This window comes from Dama dama, chromosome 8 (genome assembly GCF_033118175.1).
Source record: "Dama dama isolate Ldn47 chromosome 8, ASM3311817v1, whole genome shotgun sequence".
Classification (NCBI taxonomy): domain Eukaryota; kingdom Metazoa; phylum Chordata; class Mammalia; order Artiodactyla; family Cervidae; genus Dama; species Dama dama.
In genome coordinates this window covers 870395-884609 of record NC_083688.1, presented here as the reverse complement: position 1 = coordinate 884609, position 14215 = coordinate 870395, and the positions used below count along the sequence as shown (strand labels likewise).

The 14215-nt window shown below is 56.5% G+C and overlaps 1 protein-coding gene across 1 annotated transcript in view; it reads right to left on the bottom strand.

The window, feature by feature from the left end:
• The window catches only part of LOC133060323 (protein-arginine deiminase type-1-like), a 39230-nt gene that overhangs the window by 11700 nt on the left and 13315 nt on the right, over positions 1-14215 (bottom strand). Inside the window, exons 2-11 of the mRNA XM_061147810.1 lie at positions 10250-10430; positions 9098-9170; positions 8419-8480; positions 6950-7067; positions 6744-6869; positions 4394-4566; positions 4146-4249; positions 3047-3170; positions 2580-2687; positions 666-817 (exon numbers count right to left, since the gene is read on the bottom strand). Coding sequence (XP_061003793.1) covers positions 666-817; positions 2580-2687; positions 3047-3170; positions 4146-4249; positions 4394-4566; positions 6744-6869; positions 6950-7067; positions 8419-8480; positions 9098-9170; positions 10250-10430 — 1221 coding nt within the window. The remainder of the gene's footprint in view (positions 1-665; positions 818-2579; positions 2688-3046; positions 3171-4145; positions 4250-4393; positions 4567-6743; positions 6870-6949; positions 7068-8418; positions 8481-9097; positions 9171-10249; positions 10431-14215) is intronic.

The window sequence follows — 14215 nt, the reverse complement described above, 5'->3', positions numbered from 1 at the left end:
GCTCTTCTGATGTTTCAAAAGCAGCCAGAAATCTGCTTTTTATATGAAGGCTCCTTATATATTTTTTTTAATGTATTTAATGTTGGCCACTGGGCTTCCCCACTGGCTCAGTGGTAAAGAACCCGCCTACCAACGTAGGAGGCTGGGGTTCAATCCCCGGGTCAGGAAGATGCCCTGGAGAAGGAACTGGTGACCCACTGCAGTGTTCTTGCCTGGGAAATTCTACAGACAGAGGATCCTGGCGGGCTACAGTCCACAGGGTCACAAAGAGCTGGACACCACTGGGCAACTAAACAGCAACAATGCTGGTGACTAATTATGCCCATAAAATTCTAGGCAGGTCAGAAGACTGTGGGCCACTAGTTTGTTTCTTTCAAAGATTCTGTGAGCTTTCCGATCTAAGATTCAAGTCCTCTGAGTCTTGAGTGATTCTAGGAGTCCATGCAGGAAGTTAGGACCACTACTCAGACTGGAGAGCTGTTGTCTGTGTCTGTGGTCGGGGTGGGGGTGGGGGTAGATGCCGCCTTGCATGCCCCGGGGCCCCCCCGTGCCTCCCCCAACCTGGCCCTGGCTTCTCATGAGTGGGGGGTAGATGCCGCCTTGCATGCCCTGGGGCCCCCCAGAGCCCCCACCCCCGTGCCCTCCCCCTCTCCCCGGCTTCTCACTTGGGGAGGCAGCTGCCGATGAGGATCCGGCCCAGAGGGTACTCCTTGCCCTCCACCGTGACTGGCGGGCTGACGTCCAGGTTGCCGAAGGAGTCAAGGCCAGAGACACCAGTGAACTGGATTTCCCGGGTTACATATCCAAAGTCAGGACCCTAGGGGAGAATTGGTAAAATCCACCCCCCCCCCAAAGGAGGGGTCAGTTAGAACAGGAAGAGACAGCTCTTGGGGTCGGGGGCGGGTGGTGCTCCTGCGGGAATCTACTGCCTATTTGATTTATATGAAGTCTCCCAGTGCCCTGAGAGTTGTGCTATTAAAGCCCACACCTCCCGCCCCGAAAAAACAATAGATTCATGCATGTGCCTGAGTCATTTTGCTGCACGCCTGAAATCAACACAACACTGTTCATCAACTATTCTCCAATAGAAAATAAAAAGATTTAAAAAGTAAATTCCACTTGGTGAGCAATACCCAAGCCAATAACAGAACCATAAGTAGAAAATCTCAAATGTTTGGAAATGAGACAACGCACTTCTAAAGAACCTGTGGGCCAAAGAATAAATCAAAGAGGAGATTACACCGTATTTTGAAGTGAAAGGTAATAAGCACGCAGCAGGTTAAAACCCACGGGCATGCCAGTAAACAGCGTTTCCTGGGAATGACACAATTCTAAACACATTAGGAAGAGAAAGGGTTGAAAAAATCTTTGTTTCCATTTCCAGCTAGGGAAAGAACGGCAAATTAAACCTAAAGGAAGTAGAAGAAAGGGAATGATAAAGACAGAGCAGAAAGTGTTAGTCACTCAGTCACGACCGACTCTTTGCAACCCAATGGAGTATATAGCCCACCAGGCTCCTCTGTTCATGGGATTCTTCAGGCAAGAATACTGGAGTGGGTTGCCATGCCCTCCTCCAGGGGATCTTCCCGACCCCGGGATCGAACCTGCAGCTCCTGTATTGCAGGCAGAGTTTGTACTGTCTGAGCCAGCAGGGGAGAGCAGAGATCAGTGGAAAATACCACGGCGGGGTCAGGCCCAGGACTTGGGGTCAGGCCCAGGACTTGGGGTCAGGCCCAGGACTTGGGGTTGATGCAGACTCAGCCTGCAGGGCGCATGGTCACCTCCCGGGGACTCACCTCTGACCCCTCAGGATCCCTGCTCTGTGTGGCCAGGAGCTCCTGGGCATCCCTAGTGGAGCCGCCACCCGGACCCAGCATTGTCCTGGCGGGGGGCGGGGGGGGACACCGGCAAACAGGCGGAGACAGGCACTCTGGGGCAGGGACCCCCTCGGAAGGCGGTTTAGCCCAGCCGTCAAGAGCAGAGGCCGTGGAGAAGCCCCCTCTGGTTCTACATCTTGGTGTCCCTGCTACCTAGCTGTGTGGCCTCGAGTTAAGTTGCTTAACTCTTGGGCCTCAGTAAAGAGGGAATGATAATAGTACTCATTCACAGGAGTGCGTGTGGATTAAATGAGCAGCTGTGAGAAGCTGGGGGGAGGGCCTGGAACTCAGGGCATGGTCTCTGGAGCGGCTCTTGCCGCCCTCCTGCGCCCAGCAGGCAGCGTGGGGCCTGGCACGTGGTAGGTGTTCAGAAAACACCCGTTACCGGAGAGGGGCCCCAGCACAAAGCAAGAGCTGTGAGGATCACTAGGGATGCGTTCCCCCCAAAGGGCAGTTTGGTCTCCCCGGAGCCGACTCCTTTGTTCACAGCCCCTGGGGGGAGACCAGGGCCCCTCCCAGCACAGGGGTGATTGGCATTTCATCTACATACTCCTCCCCAAGCCTCCCCCTAACTCCCCACTCGCCACAGCCCACCTCCTGCGTCCCTCACAGTCCCTGAAGGACTAGGGCCAGGCAAGCCTGAGCAGTGGGCCCCATGGGGCAGGCACCCACGGCGTCCGCACTCTGCCCTTGGGCGCATACCAGTATCCTCTTGTAAGGGAAATCCTTCAGGCCTCTGTTTCGGGGGGAGTCGAAGACCACGGGGAAGGCTTTGTGCGGGGCCTCAGTGTAGCCAAACTCCATCTCATCCTGGGAGGGCAAGAGAAAAGGCCACTGTGACCGCCTCGGTCTCGCATTGAGAAGGGGCTAGCACCCCAGGCCCAGGGCTAGATCCTCCCCGAGGCCTCGAGTGGGCAGGAGGTCCCCCAGGGACCCAGCCGGGGGAGGGCTCTGCCTGGGCCAGAGCCCCTGGAGGGAAGCAGGAGAGGCCTAGTGAGGCAGCGGTGGGAGAAGGAGGGCTCTCCCAGGCCGCGTGCCCACCCCGAGTCCTTGCGCCAGGCCCAGCTTCTCTAGGGAGCCGGGCGAGAGCCGCAGAGGCCGCTCCCCTAAGCCGGGGTGGGGGACGGAGCTTGGGCTGCCCCCCGCTCCCGGGGCTGCTCCTCGCCCACCTGGATCCAGCGGTCATTTCGGTTCTCAACCCGAGGGCAGACCATCAGCGTGCAGCTGGCTCTCAGCGCCAGATCGGACATGTCATTCAGAAACTTCTCATTCGAGCCATGAGCGTCTAGGACACTGCAAAACACAGGGGAGGGCAGGGAGGCGGGGCTGCGGACGGCAGCCTTGGGGGTGGACGCAGGGGCCTGCGTGCCGTCCGTGTTGGGCCCCGGGCCGCCCTCGGCTCCAGACACAGTCCCCGCGCTGGAGAGGCTCGTGGGCGACTGACAGAGGCGGACCACGTCTCCAGATCCCGTCAGGCGGGAGTGACGGGGGGCGGGCAGGTGCGGGGCCCTGCTGAGGGGGCCGGGGACAGTCTCACCGGTCACGGTCACGGTCACGGCGATAGTGAGGGGGAGGAGCCCGTTTCCTCCCGCCTCTCACTACTGGCCTCATCAAAGGCGAGTGAGCAAAGGCAGAGAAAGAGCCCCCTCCCGTCTGAACACCTGAGCCAGGCCAGCAGAGCAAACCTGTCTGACCACAGCATTCCTTCTGACTTAAGCTCCAAGTCGTCTACGGCCCTTTCCGGTGGTCTGACCTCCTCTGCAGGGCCCTGTAGCCTTGCCAGCCCTGGCTGCCCTGCCCATCCAGGGGCTTGACGAGGATCCTGAGACATGGCAGAAGGACCAGGGACCCGGGTGGGGCCGGGGCTCACAGACGGTCCTGGAAGCTGAATTCTCACGCGCTCTGCAGGCCCAGGGGCACAGCCCCGTCAGAGGGAGGCTGGGTCTCCTGCCACCCCCAGGAACCTGAACAGGGCCTGGCCCCTCTGCCTGGAATAAACCCAGGATGTCCCGGGACTGCTGCAGGCAGGGCAGGGTAAGGATGGGGAGCTGGAGCTGGAGCCGGCGACCGCAGCTGGGGCCTTGGCTGCTCAGAGCAGGCGGGCTGATGGCCCAGCCAGCTCACCGCTGGCCTGTACCCAAGTGTGCCCCTGGGGGCCCTCGGGGAGTCCGGCCGCTGAGCGTGCAGGAGCAAGCCGGGTCCCGCGCTCTGTTCCTGCCTCTGGGAGTCCAGGGGCGGCGGGAGAGCCGAGGGAGCATGAGAACTCACCTGCACACATATAGCTCCAGGGGGGGCTGGGTGTTGGGGGTCATGATCCAGGGGGCCACGCGGAAGGCCACGGTGTCTGTGAAGAGGGGCACCTCGGGCAGAGTCTGGGGGGAGAATGGGGACTCAGTGGGCCCCGCAGGGAGCCCCATCGGGCCTCGGGAGCCCTGGCCCCCGGCCTCCCAGCCCTGAGGCCTCCGCTGGGCCCTGAAACTCCCCGACCCCGTCTCTGCCCCCGGCACTGCACCTACCTTGGTGTCCACCAGGCTGACGCTGAGGGAGACCAGCCCCGAGAAATCGGCGTCGGGAAAGCTGAGCCCCTCCACATAGAGGCGGATCTTCCGCTCCCCTGGCTGACGGGCCACTTTGTACGACGGGTGCTGGGGCCCCAGCACCTGCTCATAGTCCAGGAGGGAATTCCCACCTAGGGAGACCCGAGTCAGCACGGAGGCAAGGCTGGCGCAGTTATGTGATAGCCGGGGCACTCACGATCACCGAAACTTCGGCTGCCCAGCGCTAACGCAGGGGTGTGGGGGCCTGGACAGGAAGCCTGAGCCCGGGAACACAGGGGCAGAGCCATGCTGCATCAGAGCGACTCAGGCTCCTCTCCAGCAGTGTCACATGCTAGCTGTGTGACCTCAGCTCAATGACTCAGCCTCTCTGAGCCTCAGTTCCTCATCTGTAAAATGGGCTAACATTTCTCATGAAGGCGGTGCAAGCTTTACATCGGACAAGGAAATAAAAGCAGCTGGCCCCAAAGGTGGACACAACCCAAATGTCCATCAACTGATGAATGGATAAACCAAATGTGAAAGAAAGTCAAATCACTCAGTGGTGTCCGACTCTGTGTGACCCCATGGACTGTAGCCCACCATGCTCCTCCATCCATGGGGTTTTCCAGGCAAGAATACTGGAGTGGGTTGCCATTTCCTTCTCCAGAGGATTTTCCCGACCCAGGGACCTAACCCGGGTCTCCCACATTGTGGGCAGACGCTTTACCATCTGAGCCACCAGGGAAGCAAACAAATGCAGTGTATCCATGTGCTGGTGTGTCCTTCACCCATAGAAAGGGATGTAGGTCTGATGCATGCCACAGCACAGACGAACCTTGAGGACATCATACTACGTGAAAGAAGCTTGACGCAAAAGGCAAGTATTGTATGGTTCCATTTGAAGGAGATGCGTCCATAGGGGCAGAAAGGAGATTGCCGGTTGCCTAGGGCTGGGGCGTGGGTGGCGCTAGTAGTAAGGAACCCACCTTGTCAACGCAGGAGACGTAAGAGACGTGGGTTCCATCCCTGGGTCAGGAAGGTCCCCTGGAGGAGGGCATGGTAACCCCCTCCAGTATTCTGGCCTGCAGAATCCCATGGACGGAGGAGCCTGGCGGGCTCCAGTCCACGGGGTCACAGAGAGTCGGACACGCCTGAGCTAGCGAGCACTCACAGCACAGAGATGGGGTTGGGGATTGGGACTGTCGTCGTCTAGTCGCTCAGGCGTGTCCGACTCTCCTGTGACCCCACGGACTGTAGCCCATCAGGCTCCTCTGTCCATGCAATTCTCCAGGCCAGAATACTGGAGTGGGTAGCCTTTCCATTCTCCAGAGCGTCTTCCCAACCGAGGATTAAGCCCAGGTCTCCTGCATTGCAGGCAGATTCTTTACCTCCCAGCCACCAGGGAATGTAGTTAAATTGTTTACTTGAAAATGGTTACTTTTATGTCCTGTGATTGTCATGTCAATTTTTTAAACAAAGCTCCTGGCACTTAGCAGTTCTGGCCCATCTCCTTTCCCTGCCCACGGAGGGTCATCTGGGAAGTGGCACCCTAGCATGTTCTTAGAGCAGAAAGGCTTGTCAGCTCACCTATGGAGATGGAGCTTATGTTCTGCAATCACAATAAGTATTTTCAAGCCAGACCCCTCCCTAACTTTCCACCCCTGGTGCAGAGAAGAAGCATTCTGGCTCCTGCTGGAATTTAGCTGCAACGAATTCTGAGTCAGTTTGAACAGAGAGTGAAGAAGAAGAAGGAAGAGGTAGGACGGTCTCTTGCTATTTATAAAAATGAGTAAGGTCACCTCAGGGTTAAGGATGGGTTTTGTTTTGTTCTAAGCCACAGAGTTTGATTAATAAACTCTCTGGCAGAATAACTGGATTCCAAAGGCAAGGCTGGGCCTTGGCTTTGCTGATCCCTGCCCCCACCTCACACAGCCTGGACGGCATTTGTCAGCACTGAGAACTCATTCTGTACTGACTCACCAGAGGAGGGATGGGGTCAGGGGAGGGCCAGGGCCGGGTAAAGAAGAGCGGCTTTGGTGCCCAAGAGACTGACTTGGAATGCCTGCTCCACTCCCAACTGGTTGTGTGAACTTAGGGCAGTGAATTCACATGTCTGAGCCTCAGTTTTCCCCTCTGTAAAATGGGTCTAGCTTGGGACCCTCTTCCTTGGTCCATGGATCCTGTCGTGATGCTGTGGCTGCTTTTAAGTGGTAGTGAGAATTACCAAATGATGATGGAAGACTGGAGAGATGTGGATAAGAGAAGAAAGAGATGATTTGGGAAGCAGAGCCTGGAGTAGGGAGGGAAGAGGCCCCTCCAGGCCACTTACCCCGGGTGCAGAAGACCCTCATTCTTTTGGAATCAGAAAGTGGCACATTCAAGACCAGCTTGTAGCTGTCAAAGAGCTCATCAGGGGCATCGCAGGTCAGCACCACTGGGGACATGTCCTGCAGGTCTGGAGAGAGTGGTCCCCATGAGGCAGCCCCGCGCTGCCCCACACCGTCATCCTGGACAGCCCCATCCTCTGTTACTCACCATCCAGCGAGGTTAGCTGGGTGTTGGTGAGGTCCATCTCCGTGGACCGGAGACTGTCCCGGTCACAGTTCACCATCAGGATAGCCCCGTAGCCCTCAGGGCCCCAGCGCCAGCTTTTCTGTGCAAAACACGAGGCCTTAGGGTCAGTGGGACCCAGGAATCTCTGGGAAGGGGTTCTGGACATGGCTAGAGCTGTCTGCTTTGTTAACTTGGAGACTTCTGTATTCCAGGTTTACTTGAAGATTTAAAGAGGGATAATGGATTTAATAGACTTGGGGACTGGAGCTCCAGCTCTCCAGACCCAGAGTCACTCCACGCTTGGGCAGTGAACAGCCTGAACAACTGTACACAGCAGCCCCGCCCAGCCGTCACACTGCAACAGGAAGGGGGCAGCGTCAGGCCCAGAAATGGCCTCTGCCAGTCTTTTGAGTTTTGGCCCTGCCTTGCCCTGACCTTGAGGGGGCTAGAGAACTGCTGGGATTCTCTCCCCACCCCAGTCCTCTCCTGGGGCCTGTCCCAGTGGTCTCTGATGTTCACTTGTGATCCTGCAGGCCCTGCAAGAAGGATGGAGCTGACAGGTGGGGAAGATGGCTGGAGTCTGGCCTCTGTAATCAAAGCTCTTCCTGATCTGCCTCTGCTTTATTCCCACCAGCCTCTGCAAGTCAGAGCTTATTCTCCCCATTTACAGAAGAGGGGAAGGAGGCTCTGGGGAGGTGAACTCTAAGTCACAGAGGTGGGATTCAAACTTGGGTCTGGGTGACCTCACAGGACCACTGCTAACCTACATAGCACTCTTGTCCACCTCTTCGGGTAGCTACCTCACTGTATCAGGGCCCAAGACATGGTTTGTATCTCAGGCCGCACTCACTACCTTGCTCAGCAACCTTGTGCAGTGCGCGACCTGCACATCCATCCTTGGCAGTCCTGCCCCATCTTGTCCACAAAGTCGTGTGTGCGAGGCAGGCGTCCTCCCTGGGGTCCTTCCCCACAAATCTTACTTTCTACCCTCCCAGGATAGCCTTCAGACACTTGCTGTGGGATAATGCCTGGGGCCCACCCCACCTTCCCTCTCTCTCTCTTCGGAATCTAACCAGGGTAGTCCATGCAGCCTCCTCTACCAGAAGCCTTCATTCAGTCACTTGACAACCTTTTAAGAAGCACCTATCATGCTTAGGGGTCCAAATACAGCCCAGGAAATAGAAAAGACCTCAAGCAAAAGATCCCAGGTGTGAGGTGGCACTAGAGACCAGAGAGGGTAAGCTGTTTTCCAGGAGTCACACAGCATGCTGATCACACAGTGTCAGGCCCTCTCATGCTGATGGGGAGTCCTCAGATGGCCTCCCCACACTGCTGGATACACAGAGTCCAGGAATCCGTCACCCTTCTGGAGGCAGAGCCTGCCCCCCCCAGGGCCACCCCCAGGTCGGCCTGTCGACCCCGCCGTCTTGGGATAGCTGGAGGAGGCCCACCTTGTCGCCTTGGGTCCTTTTCACCTTGCCTGTGCGGCCACTGTCCGCGTCGAGGGAGATGTCTGAAAAGAGATGGGGAGGGGTTATCTGAGCTCCCCGGTCCCCCGTCTCACCATAGTGTCCAGGTTGGGGCAAGCTTTGACCCCGCCCCAAGCCCAGGAGAACCAGGCAGCCCTGTTCTGGGGACCATGCCCAATGCCCGGGAGGCCCGCCCCTGTGGCTCTGGCTTTTGAGGGACCCAAGCCTTGGGCTCTTGACTTTCTCACTCATCTGCATGCCCTGAATTGCTAACCCTTGGGGGCCCTGACTCTGGAGGCCAGGACGAGGCCTGAGATTCCAGCTGCTGGCTCTGCTGTTAGGGTCACTGCCAAGGGTCTGGCTGAAGGTAGCGTGCGGCTCTGCATGTTTAGTGACGAGCCTTGAGGCTCCGGGACTCTGGATGGAGGAAGCCTGTTGTGGTCTGGCTGGAGACCCGCGGGCCGTGCAGTTTCTAGGTCGCTGTGGCTGTAAGCACGGCTGGGGCTCCAGTCCTGGGGGTCTGGAGCAGATGGATGGCCTCTGAAGGAGCCAAGCTCCTCGGTGGAGGAGGAAGATGGCCCTGGGCCTCCCTAAGACCCTCAAGCAGCCAGCGTGGAGGGGAAAGGGCAGGGACGCATGGAGGCCCGGAGGCGGGACTTACCTGCACCCGTGAGGTAGAGCACGCTGTGGCCCAGGGCCCCGCCCGCCGGCTGCCCGAAGTAGGAGATCTTCACCTGCGGGGACACCATCAGCCCTGAGTGGGCCCGGCCAGCCCTGCGGGGATGGCTGAGGCGGGGGGCGGAGGGGACACCGCAGCGGCCCTGTGTAGATGGGGGGGTGGGGGCCCCGGCTGCTCCCTGCTGGCAAAGGCCCGGGGCCCACGGGCTCTGCACCCAGATCCAGAGCCACTTTCTCCAGCTGGAGAGAGCAGGTGCCTCCCTGGGGCCCACGGCTCGGCTGAGGGGCCAGGAGGGCCAGACAGGGTGGGGGGCGGGCCCCGGGGGCAGCCGGACCCTTAGGCGTCCGTGGAGAGGCCAGGGAGAAAGAATGCGGGAAGGGGTGGCCGTCACCAGTGACTCAGGCAAGGTACTCAGTCTCCCTAAGCCTCAGTTTCTTCATCTGTAAAATGGGAACAACGACCCTTCCCACCCCACGATCGCAGCCCATGCTCACACGGCCCACCGTCCATGCAAAGGGCTCGACCCGGGCCTCTCAGAGAGCCCCCAGGCTGGCCCAGTAGGTGGCGCTCAGGGGGTCTGAGCTCTGGGGCCCTGCTCTCAACAGCTGCACAGCCCTCAGCTTCCCCGTGTCCCTGGAGAAAAAGCTGATCAGTGAGTCTGGGGTCACTGCCTGTGTGGCAGGCGCCTGGGGGCGAGTGAGAAGGTGTCGTGTCGTCTGTGAAAGAGGTTTCCTGCTTCCTTAGGTGGGAGACACACGTGCATCCAGGTATGCACCTATGTCCGATGCATGCGTGTATGTGCGCACGCGCGTGGCTCTTGCTGAGGACGCCTGTCTGCACAGGAGCGGGCGGGGCTTGTTCGGGGTCGGTGTGGAGCTGGGACCCAAGGGGGTGTCTGTGAACTTGAGGGGGCGATCAGGCAGGCTATGCCTTTACGGGAGTATTCATTCCTGCCGTGTGTGGATGTTGGCATGTCGGGTGGGTTTACAGGCTTAGGTGTCTATGGGCTTGTTTCGGGATGTGTCGTGTGTGTGGATTTGGGCGTCGGAGCCTTGTGGGGCTGGCTGACTAGGGCGGTGTGTGAATGGGGTGTGCTTTGTCTGGGGCTCTGACCTGCGGAGAAGGGCCTCTTACCTTGAGGTCGTTTAAAGCCTTACTGGCTGCGTCCACGGATATGACCACGTCCACGCTGGCATCCAGGGGCCAGTGGGCCCTGCCCGTGGGCTCTGTCACCCGCGCTGGGTCATAGGCTATGAAGATCTTCACCCCGGAGCTCCCAGAGACCTCAAAGTTCTCAGCGCCCTTGGGCACATCGCTGACAGGAGAAAGGGGAGCGTCTGTGGCTCAGAAGAGACCAGCAAGGGGGGGTGGGGCTGCCAGGGGATGCAGACAGCACCCCCATGGCGGGGGTGGAGCGTGGGGGGTGCCTCTGGCCAGGAGACCAACCCGGTCAGGCCCCGGGGCCCCATCCCAGCTCTCCACCGATGCCCACGTGACCTGCCCCGAGCCCATCACCCCCTGGCCTCAGTCTCCCTGTCTGCATCACAAAGGGCTCAGAGCAGAGCAAGGCTGTGGAGTTTCGTCTCAGGGGCAGAGTTCTTTCCACGGACCTAGAACGGAACCCTGGGCAGAGGCGGACAGAAGGGCCTGGGGGAGACGCTAAGTCATAGTGTTCAACCCTTCTGCTCCCATAGCGGCCCCTGAAACTCCAGAGAGCAGAGATGGAACCCCTCTGGGCAACCCCAACCCCACCCCTCTCCTGAAACTTCCAGTTCCGATGCTTCCAATCTCTCCAACCCAATGGGAAACCCACCTCTCACGTCCTCCACTGCCGTCCCTGGCCCCCTAGAGTGCTAGACGGCTTCCTGGGCCCGCCTGTGCTCACTCCAGTCTGTTCCCCAACAAACAGAGCTCGCTCTTCTAAGCTCAGAAGCACTGGCCCCAGCCACGCACAGCATCGTCTCGGATGGCACACGAGGCCCCTCCTGGTCAGCCCTGTCCCACCTGCAGCAACCCCCCCCCGCCCCGGGCCTGCTCTTCCCCACTCACTCAGGCCTCACTGACCTTCCCGATGGTCCCTGAAGCTGCCGGGCTGTCCCGCCTCAGGGCCTTTGCACTGGCTGTTCCCTCTGCAGAAAATGCTTTTCCTGCGAATCCCACAAGGCTCCCTCCCTTACCCTCTTCAGGGCTCAAATGTCACCTTCTCAGTGAGGCCACCCACCTCCTGACAGGAGCCTACGATGGCTGCAGCTCCATCATGACTCCACACACGGAGCTGCACCCTATCTGCTCATTCTTTCCCCGATAAAGAAGCTGTCCTAAATTCACAGTCAATAGCGCATGTGGTGTGAAGGCTGATGGGTTTTCTCATCTGTGCTTGAGAGGAAGAAGAAACCGAGGCAATGGAGACACTGTCCCTTCATCAGAAGGTCCCGGACGAGCACCTCCTCACAGTTTTATGTTAATCTCAGCGCAACAGCTATAGACACCAAACTTAATCTGCGTTATTCACCTTGTCTTCATCAATAAAACAACAAATGGAGTCCTGATTTGTAGACTGCCAACTTCCCTGGTGTAAACACTCCCACTAAGTTCAGTTTCAAGTTATCATCACAACATCATTGAACCCAGAGTTGCAAAGAGATGCAAAAGAGGCCCCTACATACCACTCTCCTACCAGAGAAATGCTGGTGGAACAGAGGTGATGGCAGGATGCAGCAAAATATTTGGAAACAGATGCATGTTAAGTATTTTTTATCTTTTTTTTTTTAAAGTACTGACCATTTCTTTTTTGATTGATTTTTTAAAAAAAATTGGCGGCATGCAGGATATTAGTTCCCTGACCAGGAAGCAGATCTACCCCCTGTATTGGGAGCACAGAATTTTCACCACTGAACCACCAGGGAAATCGCTGCCATCGTCTTTTTAAAATTTTTGTATTTTTGGTTCTGCTAGGTCTTCATTCAGTGCTCAGGCTTCTCCTGGTGGTGGCTTCTCTTGTTATTACTGTTAAATAAACTGTATTTAAAACAGTGGTGGAGGCTTCCCAGGTGGCTCAGTGATAAAGAATCCACCTGCCAGTGCAGGAGATGCAAAAGACAAGGGTTCGATCCCTGGGTCAGGAAGATCCCCTGCAGGAGGGCATGGCAACCCACCCCAGTATTCTTGCCCGGGAAATCCCATGGACAGAGGAGCCTACAGTCCATGGGGCTGCAAAGAGTCGGACACAACTGAGCAACTGAACAAGCAAGCAACATACAGTTTAATTTTAAATAATGGCTGTGTTTGACAACAGGTTTGTAAACTTCCCTTTAAAAAAAAGACAATCAGGTCCCCTCGGGGAGGCATCCTACCACGCTGCTAAAAGCTTGTGCTGCCGCCGTTCTCCTCACCTTCCCTGGAGGGGCTCACAGCCTTCCACCGGGGTGACCGTGCACTTTTCTGGTTGTACTGGGCCCTGGCTCTTTACTATCTTTGGCTGTGCTGGGTCTTTGCTATTGATGGGCTCTTCCCTAGTTGCTGTGAGCGGGGGCTGCTCTGACTGTGGTGTGGGCATCTCTCCTTGCAGGAGCTTCCCTTGGTGCGGAGCACGGGCGACGCTTCACCTGCTTTTGCACTTGGGTTCTCTGCATTCGGAACGTTCGGCCGGGAGCGTCCCGGGGGCTCAGTGCCTCAGCTCTTTCCCAGAGGTGCCCTGACTGCCCTGTTTAAGGCGGGGGCTCGTGGGAGGCACTGTGGGCCCCACATCCCCTAACCGCACGAGCCGGCTGCACCTCATTTCAGCCCGTGGCACTTGTCACCTGACATGCCACATTTATTTCACGCATTTCCCTGTGGTCTCTCTCCCATTTCTTCCCCTAGGATGCAGGGACCTTTCCCGTTCTACATTCACCAAAACTGTGGTCATCTCAGCACCCAGTGTGGGGCCTGGCTGTGGGCAAGACGTACAGGAAGCCCTTGTTTCATGGACGAGGACGAGACAACCTGGGCATGTGGAACAGTAACCAAGCAGGACCCTGTGGACCCTCCTGAACAGACTTCCCCGCCCTCCTCCACATCCTCCACCTGCCTCTCGCTCTTAATAAAACTCTAGCCTCCTAGGCTTTCCTTGAGTTCCAAAGAAGAAATTTAACCAGGAAATCGAGAAAATGCAGAAACAAAGGAAAACAGCCAAACAAGACAAAATAATAGTTTAGCCACTCAAAAATTTAAGGACCTTTAGTTCCTCCTCAAAGTCTATAGATAATATTCTGAGCCATACCCTGGAATTGTTATGCAGATACTGAAGCCCCCACCAGGGGGAAGAAGTTAATTGTATGCTGCCCACAAGCACGTAGACCCAGAAGGCTGATGAGGCTGACTCCTGATTACCTCACCGCCAGCCAATCACAAGAACATCCACGATCACACACCCTACAACCCTTTCCCTCACTCTTTGTCTTTAAAACCTTTCAGTGAAACAGAACACACCCGCTCACCTTACACAAAAACTCAAAACGGCTTAAGGCTCACACACAAGACAGGACACCACAAAAGTCCAGATGAGATCACGGACAAAACATTCCCTGAAATAAATCGTACGCATGTTTTCTTAGGTCAATCTCCCAAGACAACAGAAATAAAAACAAAAATGAACAAACGGGACCTAACCAAACTTATACGCTTTTGCAACAAAGGAAAGCACAAACAAAAATGAAAAGACAGCCTACAGAACGGGAGAAAATATTTGCAAATAGTGCAACCAACAAGGGCTTAATTTTGAAAATATACAAGCAACTCATAAAGCTCAACAACAAAAAAAGCAAGCAACCCAATTGAAAAATCAGCAGAAGACCTAAGATAGACATTTCTCCAAAGAAGAAATACAGATGGCCAATAGGCACCTGAAAAGATGCTTAATATCGCTAACTACTAGAGAAATGCAAATCAAAACTAGGATGAAGTATCATCTCACACCAGTCAGAATGGCCATCATCAAAAAAATCTATAAACAATAAATGCTGGAGAGAGTGTGGCAAAAAGGGAACCCTCTTGCAAACTTGTTGGTGTGAATGTAAATTGATACGGTCATTTGGAGAACAGTATGGAGTTACCTTAAAA